This window comes from Dasypus novemcinctus, chromosome 6 (assembly GCF_030445035.2).
Source record: "Dasypus novemcinctus isolate mDasNov1 chromosome 6, mDasNov1.1.hap2, whole genome shotgun sequence".
In the NCBI taxonomy this organism is placed as follows: domain Eukaryota; kingdom Metazoa; phylum Chordata; class Mammalia; order Cingulata; family Dasypodidae; genus Dasypus; species Dasypus novemcinctus.
Window position 1 is genome coordinate 81,431,837 of NC_080678.1, and position 20,397 is coordinate 81,452,233.

Sequence of the window (20,397 nt, forward strand, 5' to 3'; positions counted from 1 at the left end):
CTTCCTAAATTCTCTAATAACCTTTGTATTGGTCTTCTGCTTCTATGTTTGCTTCTTTCCAACTATTATCCATACAGCAGCCAGTGTTTTCTCTTTAAACATAAATACAACCTTGTAATGACTTCCCACTGCACTGCACTGCACTGCACTCCTTCCTTGCCTACAAGGCCCTGCGTGTCCTGGTCCTGGTCCTCCTCTCCATGCTCAGGATGCTGCCATCACCCTAGTCCTCGTTCCGTTCCTCACACATCAGTTTTGTCCTTCCTGCCTCAGTTTTTACATATGACATTTCCCTCTTGTCTACTTTCCCTCTACTTCCTTTTCTGCCTTCCTCTTCTTTCTCTATTTTCTTATGTCTCATTCTGATATGCCTTCTAACTACACCACGCTAATGAAACAGCTCTCCCAAAGGTAACAAATTATTACCATCTCACCCAAACCACTGGACATCTCTCATCTTTATCTCACTGGATGCTCTCTGTACTCTGTAACTCCAGACCTTCAGGTCCTGGATCTTCTACTTCCTTTATTTGATTTCACTAGTCTTTCTAGATATTTCTCTAACCATTTCTTCTGGATTTCCTTACTGAGCTGCTTAAATGTCAGTGTCCCATTGGATTCTGTCCTTGGTCCACCGTTCTGTTCTGTATACTACTCTCCTTGGGCACCAAATTCATTCTCATGGTATCAACTCTAGTAGTATGCTGATGTGTCCTAAATCTACCAGCCTCTGAGATACTGACTGGTCATCCCTTCATGGATAGTCCACAGGCATCTTAAACTCAAGATTGTCCTTGACTGAACTCTTTCTCTTCACTCCAAAATTAGCTTCTTTAAATTGTAAATTCCTAATCTCAGTTAATGTTGCCATACTTAGATCAATCAAGAAACCTGGGAGTCATTCTGAATCCTTTCCTCTTCCTCACCCACTGCTCATCTTTTTTCTTTTTTTGGACCCTACGTATCAGGGATAAATTAATCATAACCCTTGGCTCATGACATATTCTTATCATTATGTTAGGACTACTGCAATAACCATATGTTCCCATGGTTCCTTTTCTTCCTCCAGGCAAAGCTACCTACCTTTCCCTCTTTGAAGTGCTTCTTGAGCTGCTTCTGCATGGCAGTCAGCTTCTTGGACTGTACCCCACTGTAGGCCAGCAGCATGCCACCAAACTGCCTCTCAGTAATTCTCCCATCAACAGGGTCATGGCGTTCAAACTGGAAGGGAAACAATAAAATTGTTCTTGGCATCAACAAGAAAGTATTTTGACATGGATTGTGGAATGATCAATTGTGTGGGATGGCAGAAAATAGTTGATGGCCATGGTATATTTTTAAACTAAATTTCTTGGGAAGATCTAAAAAAGGTGTTTAAAAAACAGAATATCCAGGGAAACGGATGTGGCTCAACCGTTTGGGCTCCAATCTAACATTGAGCCCGTCTACCAGAGCTCAATGCCAGGGCCTCCTGGTGAGGGCAAGTGGGCCCACGTGGAGTTCCGGCCCACGCTGGAATGCTGCCCAGCACAGAAAAGCTGTCCCACACAGGAGTGTCAGCTGATGCTGAGAGTTGGCACAGCAAGATGATGCAACAAGAGACACAGAGGAAAGAAAATAAGAAGACATAGCAAAACAGGGAGTTGAGGTGGCACAAGAGAGTAACTGTCTCTCTCCCACTCTGCAAGGTCTCAGGACTGGTTCCCAGAGCCACCTAATGAGAATACAAGCAGACGCAGAAGAACACACAGTGAATGGACACAGAGAGCAGACAATGGGGGGAATGGAGAGGGGGGAGAAATAAATAAAATAAATCTTAAAAAAAAAAACAACAACAGAAGATTCAGATTATTAGCTCCATTTTACAGATGAGAAAACTAAGGCAACATGCAGCTACATGTGGCAGAGCTAGAATTCAAACTCAGCCCTGTCTATGTCCAAAGACTCTCTCTCAACATTGCATTGTTTCTTCCTTCAAAGCAGTAGGTCATGTGCAGCCGATAGAACAGCACTATGTTTGTTTTGGCTAAACTTAAACAGCTATGGGGCTTAGTCATATTTAAGTGAGAAGCGAACTATTTCCAAATAAACCAACATCATCAATATTTGTGAAGGCCTCTTTCTCAGTTCAAGCATTCAATATTTCATGTTTGTCACATCATCACTTCTGCAGAGCTTATTGGCAGTACCAAAAGTTTTCCTGATTCAATTTAAGTTTGATTTATGTTTCAATTTGGTATCCTGAAACAAAATGGAAGACATAAAATTTGGCAAATGGGCACACGTTCTGCAATATTTAAATCAGATTTTCAGTGAAATGTGATATCTGGGCAAAAGTTGGTGATGCATAGTTCATCTATGAGCTCCTTCAAGGCCAGGTAGACAAATCTGTGGTCCCTGCTCTCTGGGCGAGGCTTTAACAATTTAGAGGGCACCATTCTATCCTTATCTGGGAGTTGTGGGGAAATCCCATATGTTTAACTTGCATGAGTTTTAAGTATTATCCCATAAGATGTATTCATGGTTGAACTGTTTCTTGCTTGTTAACTTTGGCAGTAGCTGCAGCATGCTCAATGTTTATAAAAAGCCTTTATTCCTCAGTTCTCAGTAGGGGCATTAAGGCTCTCTGTTACATTTTAAAGACAGTAAAGAAAATTTCTTCTGGACATGCCCAAGAAACAATTCCAATGCTCAACTAAGCATGTTTACTAATGTTTTTTGAAAACTTAGACTTGTCTTTGGTAATAGGTTCTATTATTACTACTATTATTATTTAAGTGAGTGAAACCTGAAAGAGCTTAGACACTATAAAATTTAGCTCATCCATATAGTATGGTCTACTTCAAAGTTTACTATTTCCTCTGCAATTTGATTTTGGTTAGTGCTTCTCCCTTTAGGTTTTTAGGCTCTTCTGAGGCCTTACTTTTGACCTCTTAAACATGGCTGAAGGAGATAAGGGAGAACCATTTCTCTTTCAAACAAATTGCTAATGGAAACTGACTTGAACTAATGCACTATTCATTCATTTATTAACTGAGACCTACTGTGTTAAGACTTGGGAGTTTTCAGGGTAGCTGCTCAAGGACCTACATTAGGGCTAAATTTTCAAGGGCAATAGCTAGAAATCATGTATTTTTTTTTTTTTTTAACATCATCAAGTGAAGTGTGTATCTTAAGCCTGGACAATCCTGTGGGAGTACTCCTCAGTCATTCATGTAATCCCCAAGGTCATGGAATGGTAGATAAGTCACTGGTTATTACAAAATTATCACAAAGTAGAAAGCTTCTAATTGTATATTTGGAAGCAATTCAAATAATTTGCTTGAATTTTACTTAGCCAAATGTTGGTAAAGTATTTTATGTTCCACTTCAATGACAATTAAGGCATTTTATTTTACCTGATCCCATGGTACAGAATGTGTGAATTTCAGCATATTTCCCCTGCCCCCTTGCCCCGCCCCCCTTTGCATTGCTTTTCTAAGTCTAGGAGGAGAGCTGAATAGCTTAGCAGCTTTCCCTCTGTACCCACTGATTGCCAGTTTCTCAGATGGAAACAAGCTGTTGTCTCCCTGTTATTCCCCAGGGGGCTTCAGGGCAGGCAAAGAGTGGCCTAAGAAGAGGAGCCAAAAAACTGTCAGCAAGATTTTTCCTGGCTTTCTGTCCATACTATGCCTCTAGTTTCCATTCCTGTCCCTTGTTGAGAGAAGGAATAGCCTTTTGGAAGGCCAGATGGGCTACACATATCTAGATGAAATGATCTAAGAAAGATAGGAAGCCAGGAAAAGAAGAAATATGTATTATGAACAAAGGCCAAAAACAAGATAAAAAAATAGTAAAAGGAAAAAGAAATCCAAATCTGCAAGTAAGTCCTATATTACTATAGGCTTCCAAGCTTAATTAATATTGTACAACAAATGTAAATTTCAACCCTATTCTCCTTCATACAATTATTGTTCAGGAGACTTTGTCTATCCCCCAAACAGAGTAAATTATCCCCTCACAAAAATATTTCAAAATGATAATTATCTTGCTAGGCTCTTTCTAGTTCTTGAACTACACAATGCAGGTAATGCATAGTAATCTCAAGCCACTGAGTTGAGCAGTTTTGCAGCCTGACAGTATCTGGCTTTTTTGGTCTTAGCCATGCCACCGCTGCTACAATTAGGAGTCTCAGAAAACTATCTGGAAAAAATGATACTAGGCAAAGTTCCCTACAGCAAACCCACCAGAGAGCATGGCATTTAATTAGCACAGCATTTGGTGCATAGCTAGCATCCAATAAATGGCAGCAATTAATATTTTGATCACCATGAGATCACTTCTCAGGAAACTAAAAGCTTTAGTCCATTGAGTATTTTGTTCTTAATGGGTATAAACTAAGTACAAAGATTATTTCTCACCCTTCTTTCATCACTGCTTTTGCCCAAGATTTGCCTATAGAATATTACTTTCACATTTGAAGAAAAGAAAAAGTAAGTGAAATACATTTTATTATTTATTATTCAACCAATTAGAATGATTTCTGAATGAAACTGCTTAGGGTTGGCTGAAGCAGAGCACCAATTTAAGTCCCATGCCCTGGCCATATATTACCAGACAGAAAACCCGGCACAAAGTAGGTACTCAATAAATGTGTAATGAATGAACACACACAGTACACCAGAAAATTAATTCACACTTCTATCCTATTGTTGGGAGGATTTCCTACCTGAGGCAAGGATTACACCTCTATGTTTCTCTCTTAATAATCTCTACTACTATGATACTGATTTCTGTAAGGCTACTCTTGAGAATGCTATTTGTTAGGTCATGTAGCTAGTAACACATTTGAGCACTTACTACCTGCCAGGTACTGTCCTAAGCACTTATCTCATGTAATCCTCAGAACACTCTGAGACAACTATTGTTATCACTCTATTTTATGAACACAGGCAAGAGAAGTTAAATAACTTGTCCACACAGTTAATCTGTGGAGAAATTTCTCTGGTCTCAACTGATCTGTTCCTATCTTGAAAGGCACCATGAGCCATGTTTCCCTTTTTATGCTGTTTACCAGAAAGCTTAGAGTCAAGTTTATGGCCCATCTCTAAGCAGAAAGCTCATAGTCAAATTTATGGCCCATCTCTAACAAGAATAAGGGTATTTATGACATACATTTTTCATACTAACCTTACTCCTTTTTTAGTTTTAATGTACTTTGCCTCACTGAATGTATTTTTTAAAAAAGATTTATTTATTTATTTATTTCTCTCCCCTTCCGTTCCCCGGTTGTCTGTTCTCTGTGTCTATTTGCTGCATATTCTTTGTCCGCGTCTGTTGTTGTCAGCAGCACAGGAATCTGTGTTTCCTTTTTGTTGCATCATCTTGTTGTGTCAGCTCTCCGTGTGTGCGGCACCATTCCTGGGCAGGTTTCTTTCGCACTGGGCAGCTCTCCTTACGGGGCGCACTCCTTGCGCGTGGGGCTCAAGGGACACCCCTGCGTGGCACGGCACTCCTTGCGCGCATCAGCACTGCGCGTGGGCCAGCTCCACACGGGTCAAGGAGGCCCGGGGTTTGAACCGTGGACCTCCCATGTGGTAGGCGGACGCCCTATCCACTGGGCCAAGTCCGCCACCCTGAATGTATTTTTTAAGGGCTTACTTAAATCCCTTCTTGAACAAGGCAGGATATAAATAAGTGGCATTGGACATCTAGGGTGTTTCCATTTTTGGCTACAATAAATACTACTATGATAAACTTTTTTTCTGTACTTAAACAAATGATCTCTTTAAAAGTTTATATTATGAAATATTTTATACATATAAAACATGTAATGTAAAAGTTACAAAGAATAATAAACACCATTAAACTACCGCTCAACCTGTGAGCACAATGGTTGAAGCTCACCTCCTTGCTTTTCCTAACAGGTAACCATCATTGTGATTTGTTTTTCTATTGCTTTGTGTTTCTAAACAATATAGTATTTACTTTTGCTGGTTCTTGAGCTTTATAAAATGGCATCATACTGGATATATTCTTTTGTAACTTGCTTTTATCAGTCAACATTATATTTCTAAGGTTCATCTATTTTGATACATTTAATTATGATTCTTTCATTTTTACTCTGCCATAGATTTCTACTGTTTGAATATACCAACACCTATCAATTTTCTTATTGTCAGACTTTTTATTTTTGGCCAATCCAAATGGGTATAAAAATGGAAGGTATAAGCTCTTTAATACTTTTGATATATATTGCCAAATTTATTTCTGGAAAAATGCATTAATTGAGAATCCCAGTAGTATATCAGAGTACCCATTTCACTGTACCCTTGAAAATAATAAGTATAATGATAGGGGAAAAAAATCTTTGCTATCTTGACAGAGGAAAATAGAAACTCATTTTAATTAATACTTCTTTGATAAGGTAAGGTTGATCACTAGTCAACCTAACATGTATACTGGTCATTGATATTTCTTCCTCTGTGAATTACTTATTCATATTCTTGATACCTATTTTTCTAAGCCAGGGAAGCGACAGCTGACTCATTACCTTATATGATTAAAGATACTTGCTCTTCATTAATATGCTTTGAAATTTTTGTCCAGTTTGCCCATGTTTTAATTTGGTTTAAGTCTGTTTTATGTACAGAAATTTTAAATACTTATTATAGTCAAATGTATGAATTTTTTCTTTGTGACTTCTTCCACTGCTTTTAAATCTATGACCTCTTTCCTTTTACAATGAGAGGCTAAATATTACTCTATAGTTTATTTATTAAAAAAGGAAACAAAATATTAAAACATAATCACCAACACACCCGGGCTCATAGGAGCATTATTCACAATACCCAAAAGGTGGACTCAATCCAAGTGTTCATCAATAGATGAATGGATAAACAAAATGTGATATAAACATAGAATGGAATATTAATGAATCGTAAAAAGGTATGAAGTCCTTTTTTTTTTTTTTTTTTAAAGGAGGTACGGGGGGGATTGAACCCAGGACCTTGTACATGGGAATCAGGTGTTCATCTACTGAGCTACATCTGCTCCCCAAGGAGAGCTGCTTTTTTTGTTTGCTTTTAGGAGGTACTGGGGATCAAATCCAGGACCTCGTGCATAGGAAGCAGGCGCCACTTGAACTACATCCACTCTCCAATGAAGTTCTGATACATTCTACAAGATGGATGAAACTTGAAGACATATAAATGATCAAATAATATGATTCCATTTATTTGAAATACCTAGAATATGCAAATTTATAGAGATAGAAAGTAGATTACCAGGTGTAGGGGAGAGGGTAAGAATGAGGAGTTACTGCTTAATTGGTATAGAGTTTCTGTTTAGGGTGTTGAAAAATTTTAGGTAACAGATGATGGTGATGGCAGCACAACATTGTGAAAGTAATTAATACCACTGAATTGTAAACCTTAAAATGGGAAATTTTACGTTATGTACAAGAAAATAAAAACAAAAGCAAGAACATATTCCTTATTACTAATCAATGATGATTAAATCCTCAAAGCAAAAGAGCAAATCATCAGCTAAGTATGTTTTAAAAATTTCTCCAGGCCACTGACTTTTTAACTACTCTGAATCTTTGGAAATTTAGACTAAAATAGAGCCACTTAAACCTAATTTAAGCAGATTCAATTTATTGAGGGAATAATCTCATATAAATTCAATCTAGTTAACTTTCTTTTTGTCTAAATGTTATTTCATTCGCTATGGAGAGATGAAGAGAACAAGAGCAAAAAACAGTTCAGTTCCAAAGAAAAGAAGGCCTAAAAAGAATGTTAACATCACCTGGAAAAATTCCCGAGGTTGTTAAAGAACAAACCAAACTCTGTCATTCGTAATAACAAATACTTACATATGCTCTCCACACATTAACTCACACAGCATTTTGAATTACACAAAATTTGTATGGTTATCTTTCATTCATTCACTCATTCATTCATTCATTCATTTCTCTCCCCTTTCCTCCCCCACCCCAGTTGCCCATTCTCTGTCTCTTTGCTGCGTCTTCTTTGTCCGCTTCTGTTGTTGTCAGCAGCATGGGAATCTGTGTTTCTTTTTGTTGTGTCAGCTCTCCGTGTGGGTGGCACCATTCCTGGGCAGGCTGCACTTTTCTTTCGCACTGGGCGGCTCTCCTTACGGGGTGCACTTCTTGTGCATGGGGCTCCCCTACGCGGGGGACACCCCTGTGTGGCAGGGCACTCCTTGCACGCATCAGCACTGCGTGTGGGCCAGTTCCACACGGGTCAAGGAGGCCCTGGGTTTGAACTGTGGACCTCCCATGTGGTAGACGGACGCCCTAACCACTGGGCCAAGTCCACCGCTCTGGTTATCTTTCTTTAAGAGACCTTGATCAATATGAACAAGGCTTTAACTCTGGCAAAATTAACTGTTATTTAATATTCCAACCAATCTATGAAACGAATGTTTCCATATAGAATTACTAAATAAGGTCAATTTCAAGCTATCTTTCCATTAAGATAACTCTTTCAGCAAGCAGCAGATCTTATACCCAGTATTGAAAGATCAATACCTTTTTCTTTTAAGTCACAGCAACATGAAAAAACTAGCCTTGCACTATATATTTCTTTGGCATTTAAGAGGTTTAACATTATTCAGAGTTCAAGGTCACTTTCATATGAGGGTCACAAAAGTTTTGGAAACAAAAATACTATCTGTTGGGGAAAAAAAATCATAAAGCCTCCAAGTTTAGGAAATTAAGAACCAAGGACTTTTAGTAGTAGGAAGGCAAAGTGCTATTTTCTCTCGTGTGAGTGTTAGTTTGCTTTTCTCTGACTTCATCACCCTTGTAGAGAACTTTCTGGAATTTATAGATGAAAAGACAACAGATTTCTACATTCTTTTGTCCTAGCATTGTTGACACCATGTCAACATTCAGAAGAGAGTTGTAGATTTAGCTTGTTCTTCAGTTGTCAACTAATCACCTCAATACTAAGGGTCATATGCTAATTTTACCTAAAGGTGTGGGAAACTGTGGAAGGCAGTAACCAATGTGAAAAGTTGCTGCAGAGTAATATTATGATTAAGATGTACAATTTAATTTGGACTTGGTGCATTCATAGTTGATCACTTCCTCATCATAGTGTGACAGAAAAAAAAAATAAAAGTGAAGAAATTAAAAATAGAGTCAAATATTTTTAAAAAGCAATGCTAGAAAGAGAGGCAAATACTTATCTGCACTGGGCATATAATTGTACCCCTGCCCTCCTGGAGCTGATTTTGGAGGTGAGGCAGATATTAGTAAAACAACCCAAAGTATAATATAAATGTATAATTACATACTCTGAGTAAGGAAAGATGCCCAGTACAAATTAGAATATGCAGGGCTTTTAATTTTGGTAGACATTTGACTGTATATCATCATTTCCATTGGGAACTGTTTCTCTCCTACTCAATGCAGTTATGAGAAGGGCATGCCAAGCACCCCAAATCTGACCAAAGGAATGGTAAGCTGACTCATCCTGGTCACCCATAGTATACTATCTCTCTGGCTACAGTGAGTAAGCCAAGGATAGACATAATACCTGAGCCCTAGTCATACCAGTATCCTTCCCTGGTCTACTAGCCAGGAAAGGCTAGGTTATGCTGTGGTAATAAGCAACCAGAAAATCTCAACAGCTAAAAACAACAAAGCATAGTTCTCCCTCACATGACACTTCCATCATGAAGTTCCATTTGCCATATGCTTCCATAAAAAACAAAAAACCAAACCTATTTCTTTACCTGACACCATTGTTGACAATGAAAGAAAATTCTGAGTCAGTAGACAGTAATCACTGTCAAATTATCAGAATATCAAAACCTCTATTCAATAAAAAGTGGACTTTAAGAGCATATACATATATATATCCCTAAAAAATCTGAAAGACAAACAAGGTAGACGATTATAAACTAAACTGCTAGTAGGAGGAGACAGCATCATTAAAAATAGTTATTCTTGAAGTTTTCTATTGGAATAATGTCACAGATGTAAGATATGAAAAAATCAATTGTGGCTCTGTTAGAAAAAAGGCCTGTTCAAGGAATCCATCATGACCACTCCATATGGTTTACAATAGCTGGATAGTTTGAGAGAAACTAGATACTAGAATAAAACAGTAAAGGTTGTATATCTTCTTTCATTTGTTTGAGCTGAGTTAAATATTAGGTCCATATTTTAAGACTTCTAGCTTATCCAGAAAACAGAAAAAACAAACTACAGTTTGGTGGTACTTTCTGAAAATTAGTAACACATTATATTCTTCTGTCTCCAGAGCTCAAATTTTGCAATAATTGGCCCTTTTTTGATTGGACTAATCTTATCCCCCATTTTTCTTCTGACCATTCAGAAAGTCATTGCATAGGTGCATCAGGTACTCTGGAAGGATGAATGTTTTCAATACACTAAATATTATATTGGAAACTGCTTTTTTTTTTTTTTTTTTTTTTTTTTTAAGAACAGGGAATAGATAATTAGAGAGTTAAACCTAACATACAGAATTTAGAATTTAAATTAAGTTGGCTGACAAGCTTAGAACAAATCCAAGGAAGACTGGGAGACTGAGGTGCAAAAACGTCTGGCTCATGATATAAGAATGCATAGCACTGAAGCTTCAGAGGATTAAGTACGATGGAACGGTGAGTAAACACAGATGATTGAGAGGCAAAAGAGGTAATGGATAAGACTGCAAAAGTGTCATTCTCCTTACACAAAGAAGGTTCAGCTGTCCCTGGCTAGCCAGTTATAGTTTTTAGTACAAACAGAAATGGTTGACTGCGGTCATGTGTTAAACCCTCAGCACTGATGTTTTGTTTTTAAGTCACCAAGCTAATTAAGATAGTATTTTCTTAAACACTTTTTTTTTCTTTTTGGCTTTTAGAGCACATTAAGAGACACAGAAGGTATTTTTTCTGTTTTGTGGTAACTTCTAGTGTTTTTGTTTTGATTATGCCTTTTTAAAATTTTTATTCTTTTTTTCTTTCTAGTTCTAAAAACTGTTGATTGATAATGATTCAAGCTTAAGCACACAGGTTCCTAAATATGGCACTTAATTAGAATAATCTAACTATCCTACACCATAAGGTATCTGAAAGTCATCTGAAGTGGCCCACATTCAGCATGGGTTCAGTGACCATTGAGACTTATATTCCATAAAGTCTGGATATGCTTTGAGGTCATTTTCAGTTTTTCTAGTTTTATTACAGCTTCTTCTTGGTTGTATATAATAGAAACCAACTCAAGCTGACTTAAAAAAGGAATTGAGGAACCCCAGTAGATGAAGGCAGGCTAGGATGGGAAAAGACTGAAAGTCAGGAGTGGAAAGTGAGCAGGACTCTCATTTCTGTGCAGCTGCTTCAGTCCTTGTTTTCTGTTGCTTTTCTTCTGCCGTGTTTCTTGGGTCTACACGGTAGGCAGAATATAGTTACCAGAGAGTTCTGGAGTTCACATGTTACAGTTCAAGGTCCAAAAGAGACCAATTTCACATTTTCTGTGGGGAAATTCCATTGGGTCCAAGCTGGGCTGGGTTTCTACTTCTGGTCCAATAAACTAAGGGAGGTAGAGGGGAAAATGGGAATGGGTCACAAAGTACAAAATGGCTTACAGGAGCCACACCCGGGTTTGGGATGTGGCAAGGGGTAAATCCTGGATAAGAGGGAACTGATGAGAGCTGGGCAGGTATCTCAAAATGTCCCTAGGGAAGCGGACTTGGCCCAGTGAATAGGGCGTCTGTTCAAACCCCGGGCCTCCTTGACCCGTGTGGAGCTGGCCCATGCGCAGTGCTGATGCGTGCAAGGACTGCCGTGCCACGCAGGGGTGTCCCCCGCGTAGGGGAGCCCCACGTGCAAGGAGTGCGCCCCATAAGGAGATCCGCCCAGCGCAAAAGAAAGTTCAGCCTGCCCAGGAATGGCGCCGCACACATGGAGAGTTGACACAACAAGATGATGCAACAAAAAGAAGAGAAATACAGATTCCTGAGCCACTGACAACAACAGAAGTGGACAAAGAAAAACACGCAGCAAATAGACACAGAGAACAGACAACTGGGGTTGGGGGGGGGAAGGGGAGATAAATAAATAAATAAATAAATAAATAAATAAATAAATAAATAAATAAATAAATCTTTAAAAAAGAAATGTCCCTGTAATGATGCCACAGAATGAGGGAGGGAGTGAGTATGAACAGGGAGGGTATGTGTCAGACTTTCATCCATATGTGACCAGTCATTCATTCAACATTATTTCCTGAGCATCTGGTTTGTGCCTAGTGCTGGGATAGGTACTAGAACATAATGGTAAGCTTAATACTTTCTCTCAAAAGTTCTCATGGAGTGTTTAGAGGGAGACAGGTATTTAACAAACAATCAGATGAACAAATAATCAAGCGATTTAAAGAAAAAGTACTGGGTGCTTTGGAAGTGTGCAGCATAAATATGTGATCTAATTTGGGGTAGGGAGGAGGTGGGTAGGGACGTCTTCCTTGATTACATGAGGTTGAATTGAGCTCTGAGGAATAAGAAGGAGGTGACCAAATGAAGCAGAAGGAGAAAAGAGGGTGTTCTAAGCAAACTAACAATTGTGCAAAGGCCCTTAGGTAGAGGAGTGATTAGTATGAGAAGAGTCTAGGGAAGCAAGTAGGGGTTAAACTATTCAGAGCCTATGGGTATGGTTTGAAGTCTTTATTCTAAGTATACCAGGGAAGGGAAAAGTGGTTCAAGTGGGACTAGTTAGGAGGCAACAGAAGAAATCCAGGCAAAAGATAACTGTAGCTTAGACTGAATAGCAGTGGAGATGGAGAGACATGGTCAGATGAGACAATGATTGTGGGAATCGGTGCGACTGAAGATATCAGTGCCTAACAAGTTCTTTTCCCATTGCACACACATTTCTCTGAATGTGACTATAACTACTTGCAAAGCCTGTGGTTGCATGGCTTTTGCACTGCTGATCCTAAGCCTTTAATGAAAGAAATTAATTTAATTACTCATTTCTGCCTGGCAGGTCTGTCTGTTGCCATGGGCTAGCAGACTATTATGTTTGAAATTATACTTTCATAAATCCTTAAATTGCCTTTTTTAAAAAGCAAATCAATTTTATTGATACATATTAATAAAGCATCAATCCATCTAATGGGTACAATCAATGGTATTTAGTGTAATCACATATTTGTGCATTCATCACCCTAATCATTCTTACTTTCATTATTCCAATAATAATAATAATAATAAAAACAAAGCTCACCTCTCAATCTCTCTCTGCTTCCTCTGTCAAGCACAGCTGCTATTGTTTCCTTCTCTCTAGTATATTAGTATTTATATTTTGTAAAAACAGTCTTACATATGCAATATCACCCATATTTGTATTTTACATCGTTTTACTATCTTATACAGTCTGATGTTAGAGTTTTTAGCTTTCCTCCTAGCAATATACACACGACCTTAGACTTTCCCTTTCAATCACTGTCACACCCATTATAATAGCTCTGTTAGTTACAAACACTATGCTGTGCTTTCACCATTTCTATTCATTTCCGAAGATTTACAAACAACTTTTTTACCAATTCTGCACAGATTAAACCTCAGCTTTCCATTCTCTACCCTCCTTCTCTTATACTGCTTTTAATGCCTTCCCTTTTGGGGACTTATAACAGTGATACATCAATGTGAATAACCAATACAACGTAACAGGGGTAGTATCAACTTTAAGGAAGCTTCTCCCATAGTCTCCTGTGGCTACCAAACACAGCAGAGATCTCCTACTTTCAAGGGTATTTAACTGGGGAGCTACATATAAAATAGAAGGAGAAGATATTAATATAAGTTGGCCATTCTCAATTCCATCTCTTTACTACAATTAAAAAAACCATTTCACCCCCTCTGGCTGTCATGTAGCTGGGGGGTAATATTAAGCCTCAAATGATCTAGGCAGGATACACGTTATCAATGGCTTTGCAATAACAAAGAAGATTGCCACATAAACATGAGGCCAAAGCTACAGCACTGTATTCAGGTTTGGGGTGCAGAGGAAGTTAATCACTATATTTAGATCAGAGCCAACCAACCGAATATGCCAAAGTTATGCAGCTATGGTAACATAATGAGGAAAACAGCACCAGCTAATATTCGCAAAGTAAAGCAGGCATTTCAAATATTAGAGACTAGTAACTAGGGTTTTACATAAACCAATTACAGCCTGCCAGTATTCATTTACTAAAATCACATAACTTAATATGCTCTGAGGATCTGCTCCATGGGGCCCTTCGACAGATGGGTGGGGTGACTACTGAAAAAACCTGAGTGGGAAGGTGTGCGTGTTTGGATGACCTCTATAAAGCAGGCTTAAAGGGGAATGAAGGCTGTGACCAGGCAGAGCAGGCTCCTGGGCACAGCTGACAAAGTGCGTGTAAAATCTGATTGACTTTTTTGAGGAAATGATTGCATGTTCAAATAAATTGCCTCAGTACACTCCCTGGACCAACAACTCCATAATTTATTATTTTCCTTTGGCAGAAATTGAATGCAAAACCACATTAACAACACATTTGAGATTATACGTACTTATAGGTGAAGAAAATCAAAGAGATTGCTCCCCCAGCTATCGTAACACTGTCAGAGCATAAAGATACATATTATAAGTGAACTATAACACTTAATTCAACTCCGCAGCACAGCATATTTCAAAATATTCTTTAAGACAAGCTGTGGAGATATTAAGCCAGGAGATTTTTAATTAACTGTTCATAGTGGAGAAAAGCAAAAATACTCATGGGTTCCTTGAAGCCAGAATAACGGATCAGTAAAGAAACAGGTATAATTTCCTGAGCATTGCAATGATCTGGAGGATTCCCAGCATGATGGTAGATCCAAATTAAAAACCAGTCCTAGTCAATGATTCAACTTAACACATATTGACTTAGTTGAGAACTGCTAGATGTTCTCTGCAAAGCCTAATTAAATTTAAACTGATATGGGAATTCCTGATGAACAGCAGAATTTAATCCCATTTCTTTGATTAGTATCACAAATGGATAAAATAAGAGAGTTTATAGCTAAGTGAATAATTGGAAATTATGTGAGGATAACCACCAAATGATAGCTAGTTTCTCCTAAAAGGTTCAAAATTTATTAGACAAATGAAACCACAATTTTCAGACACCCATAGGGCTGTTAATAAGTGATGCATTATTCAAGAGTTTTCAGATAGTTCCATGTATCATGAGAGTAAAATACCTTAAATTTTGAATAAAAAAGTAATTTATTAAATTTTTAACATACTATCATTATATTACAGTTTGGAATTTCCTAAGGTCATTATAAAGTATCACTGAAAAAAAACTACCGGGTATTCTCAATGTATACCTAATTTCAAAGTAATTTTAATAGACATTTTTCTCAAATTGAGAGAACAAATTACAAGTATTGAACCTACAACATACATTGTTTTGGCTGTAAAATGAGTTTAACATGTCCAATACTTCTGCCACTAATGGCAGCAAGAACCATGGTGCATAGCATAAAAGGGACCAAACCCACCCACTGAAAAAGCAAAAAAGAAACCCAGAGGAGCCTTCCTCCTGACAAAAGCTGCAGAGTAGGGCATATTTCTCTGGACATGGAAGGGACTGGGATAGGAATATAACAAGCATGTGTACAGCCTGGATCATAAGAACACGTAGCTGCATATGTGGTGAAGCAGAACTTACATTTTTCTATGGCAGAGAAACTACTGGCATACAGTGCTTGAATACCATTAGGAAGCAAGTGTCTTCTGGAAGGGAAGGAATGGACCTGAAACCCTCTATTTGCTAGATTCAAAGTTAATGAAAGATTTTGGGTAAGACCAGGTGACCTCAACCAGTGAGAGTGGTGCAGAAAGGCAAAGAGGCATCTGAAAGAAAAAAAGAAACCAATGGGCTAATCTTTGCAATGAGTTCATTGCTGGGAAAGGAAGGAATGGTGCTAGATCCATGAGACTGAGGTACTGGAGATGGGATGTCACTGGAACTAGTCTTTTTAAAATTTATTTATATATTTTTATTTATTTTTTCTCCCCTTCCCTGCCCTCTCCCCCCGAGGTATCTGCTCTCTGTGTCCATTCACTGTGTGTTCTTCTGTGCCCGCTTGTATTCTTGTCAGCGGCACCCGGAATCTGTGCCTCGTTTTGTTGCGTCATCTTGCTGGATCAGCTCTCCGTGTGTGTGGCACCATTCCTGGTCAGGCAGCATTTTTTTCGCGCTGGGTGACTCTCCTTACGGGGTGTACGCCTTGCGTGTAGGACACTCCTGTGCGGCACGGCACTCCTTGTGCGCATTAGCACTGCGTGTGGGCCAGCTCATCACATGGGTCAGGAGGCCCTGGGTGTGAATCTTGGACCTCCCATGTGGTAGGCAGACTCTCTATTCATTGGGCCAAATATGCTTCCTTGGAACTAGTCTTGATAGCACTCCTGGGTAAGGTAGTAAGTACCTACAGCTAAAGAGCCAGTGGTAGCTTGCCTCCAAAATGGCCCCCAATGTTCCCCATCTCCTGATATTCACACTTTTGCGCAGTCCCCTCCCACAACAGATCAGGATTAGTCTGTGAAACCAAAGAATATGGCAGAAATGATGGTATATCACTTCTGAAATATTTTTAGGTTATAAAGTGCAGCTTCCACCTTGGTTGCACTCTCTTTCTTGGATCACTTGCTTTGCGGGAAGCCAACTACCATTATATGAGAGTCCTATGGAAAGGCCCACAGGGTGAGGAGCTGAAGCCTCTAGCCAACAGCCACCGGGGTGAGCTTGGAAGCAGATCTTCCACCCCAGTCAAGCTTTTAGATGACTGTATTCTTGGAGATATCTTGACTACAACCTCAGGGTAAGAACCACCGAGATATGCTGCTCTGATTTGTGACCCTCAGAAACTGTGTGAGAAAATTAAATGTTTGTTGCTTTAAGCTGCTAGATTTTGGGATAATTTATTACACAATACAAATAATAAATACAGAGTTGTAAAGCTCCAATATGCAGGGACAGAGTTAGAAACTGCCTTCCTTCCTACTTTAGAGAACCACTAGAGCCTGAGTGGGAATCTATACTCGGGTTGGTAGCAACAAGAGCTGAAACCCCAGCATCACTTACATTTCCTTGGACAAGACCAATTGTTAAATTAACCCTATTAACATCAATTCATTCCAAATAACATTTTGCCAGAGGAAGGAGAGATAGACACAGAGTGAGACTGAGAATAAAACCACCACCACTACCACCCCACCAGGTGGGTAAGGTAATTCCACTGCATCAAATGAGACACTTCCAGAATTTCTCAGTTTGCTCTTGGCCAACCTTAATAGCATGGAAAATCCATGAGAACTACTTCTATCTTGGAAGAAAAACATCATATTAATATTCTTAGCAATGATGACAGCAACAACTTTGTGTTGATGGTTCTGTATATGACTATCTGCTAAGTAGAAAGTGACCTGAAGTCAAGGGAACGACTTCAGTTTCTTCCTGTATTTATAACAGCATGTTCCTTAATACATCTACATGGACATTTGAAAAATATTATCAAAACAGTCCATTGACTAACAGCTTTCATCATAATGAATTTAATACCTTCAGTCATTTTTCTAGTAGAATATATTGGAAATCACTGATTTCGGATTAAAAATCTAATCAACATAATGACTGCAAAGGAGGTAATTTTCTGGAACCCTTTGAAACTTTAAAGACTACAAAGCTGAAAGACAATCAAGATGGGCCACTGAACAGAGATGCCAAGAAGTACAAGTCACTAATTCTTCCTTCACTTCCTTTTCTAATAATCAGAGAAGTACAGGAGACACTGTTAGTCCCTGGGGAGGTGTCTTCTGAAGCAGACCAAGGCTAAGCACCAAAACAACAAATGAGTGGAAATGAATGTATGAAAAAATGAATAAATCCTCAGAGAGTGCATAAAGTGTGTCAGGTCCTACGCTGGGTGCTTTCTTATCTCAGGAAGTTCTCCTTACAACTCTGTGAGGTAAGTATTATTTCAATTAACATCACAAAGGAATAATTCAAATTCAGATTGTTGTGTACCTACTCTGTGCTAAACATGGTGCAAGGGATAAAATAAATAAGATAGTTCATAATCTTATGAACTTTACATAGGGGAAAGGACCTCTTTAAATTGGGTGACCAGAGAAGGCATCTCTGAAAATGTTACACAGAAGCTGAAAAACATGTACCTATAGTTGTCTTTTCAAAAATTTATCTCATCAATGCCCTCAATTCCCTTGCTCTTGTTATAGCCCTCTCTACTTGGATATGAGGGTGACCTGTTTGAGACCTCTTGGGCTCATCCTTCTTAGACTCCTTGATAGGGTCCTCTTATTCCAGTCTGTCCCTGGCTTTCTTCTTCCTATAAATACCCATTTTCTTTGAATGAGCTCATCAATTCACACTATATCAACAGACCTCTACATGCTGATAGTCCCATATATATCACTAGACTGAACTCCAAATTTATATATCCAGTTGCTTCTAGAGAAAGTTACTGGGATGTCTCACAAATACTTCCAATGTCCAAAAGGAACTCAACATTTTCTTTGCTGCAAATGTATTATTTCTCTTCCAATGTTTTCTATCTCAGTGAATAGCATTATCTGGAACTCTTCTTTCTTGCACTAAGTGTCAAATCCTGATGAACCTTTTCTTTAAGATTTCTCAAACCTTCCCCCCTCTTTCCCCTTTTCTAAGCCTTGTTTTCTACTTTGACAACTCCAGTGGCTATATAAGCAGCTTTCCTACTTTGCTAATCTATATTCTACAGTGCTGGTAGAGTGATCTTTCTAAACATGTAAATCTGATCATACCACGTCCCTCTTTAAAACTTTCATTGGTTCCCTATAGTTTTTAGGATAAAGTGTCCAAACTCTCCAGTATAGGATACAAAGTACTTCATGACCTGGCCACTGCCTTCTATTAGGAAACTTATGCTTTAATCTTTCCAAACTGTTTTTGTTTCCCAGGAAGCGCCACTTCTCTTTCTTCCCTTGTTTGTACTTGCTGCTCTATTTCCCTAGAATGCATTTTTGCTTCCATTTTGCACAAATATCTCCTTCTTATGATTCATGAATCTAGCATCTGCTAACATGTCAACTCTTTGGGAAATTCTTCTTTGACTTTCTCCTTCCTTTCCTCAAAATGTCTCTGCCATCCCAGGTTTCATTGACCCTTTTATGTATTTTATTATTCCCCTACTGCTATCCATGCATATTCCTATCATTATACTTTTCTTACTGTACTATAATAGTTGTCTAATTTCCCAGCCTGATTATAACTCCTCAATTTCAGGAATCAGGGATTACTAACTTCTTACACTCAGTATCTAAGACAACACCTGTCACATATTTAGATACTCAATAATTTTTTATGGGGTAAATGACTAATATTGAACTTTTTTACTTTTGCATATTTTTCTGTGATACAGATTGGCTACCAGATCTCAAGACAAGACAATGGGGTACCCGCAAAGAGACTTTTTGACATTACTTTATTTGAAGAAGCTTTAAAAAATGTTAATAAATGATTATAGTGTTTTATATTTCATTAGTCCAAATAGTTTTAATAAAAAAGGTCATTGATGCTAATTTTGTGTTAGATTAATGCAAAACATAAACAGAGAGGTTGGATGGGAGAGAGAAAAAGCATTTAATAAGAAAAACAATGAAAAATAAAAGTGACTTGACAAATAATCATTTCTGTGCTGTTAACTGAATTCAGAGGATAATAACTTGATATTATATATGACCCTGTAAAGTGGCATTTGTTCAGAATCTGAATTAACAGTCTGTACCACACTGTTTATTCATAAGTAACTACAAAGCTGGCTCTGGTTCATAACACACTGTCTAGATTCCTCCAAGGCTGCATGACAGGCTAGAAGCTAAAGCTAATTTTTAAACATCTCCTTTTCCTCTAAGAAAGGAAAAAAAATGAGATCTAATAGGGTTAATTGAGGCCATATTAGTTAAAAGGAGGGAAGAAGAAAATGAGGAAGAACAAGTTTCTTTTTACTCATTAGCAGAACGAACGTTAGCCCTAATTATTTATGTAAAAATTCCCGTAAACTCCTGTTTATAATTCTGAAAGACATCTGCAGCTAAAGAGGATATAAGAGGGATAAAAATGAAAAGATATATTTACATGGAACCTCAGTGAAAGTACAGATATTATTTAGCTCAATCTCCCTCATTATAAGCCTTCAGAGGTTAAATGTGATCTGTCTATGGGCCCAGGAGGTCTTGGCGAAACCTAGAGAAAGCCTGTCTTATCTGATCTCCCTCTGCTCTTTGCTTGTTTCCTAATGATCTCTGCAGACCCGGCTTTGAGGGTACAGGATCACGTTACCAACATGAGAACACTTAAAAGTC

General features: G+C 38.3%; 1 protein-coding gene across 1 annotated transcript in view; it reads right to left on the bottom strand.

The window, feature by feature from the left end:
- MICU1 (mitochondrial calcium uptake 1) overlaps nt 1-20,397 on the bottom strand; it is a 257,726-nt gene that overhangs the window by 53,622 nt on the left and 183,707 nt on the right. The window contains exon 9 of the mRNA XM_058299000.1: nt 1,084-1,221. Within this exon, the coding sequence (XP_058154983.1) occupies nt 1,084-1,221 (138 nt within the window). The remainder of the gene's footprint in view (nt 1-1,083; nt 1,222-20,397) is intronic.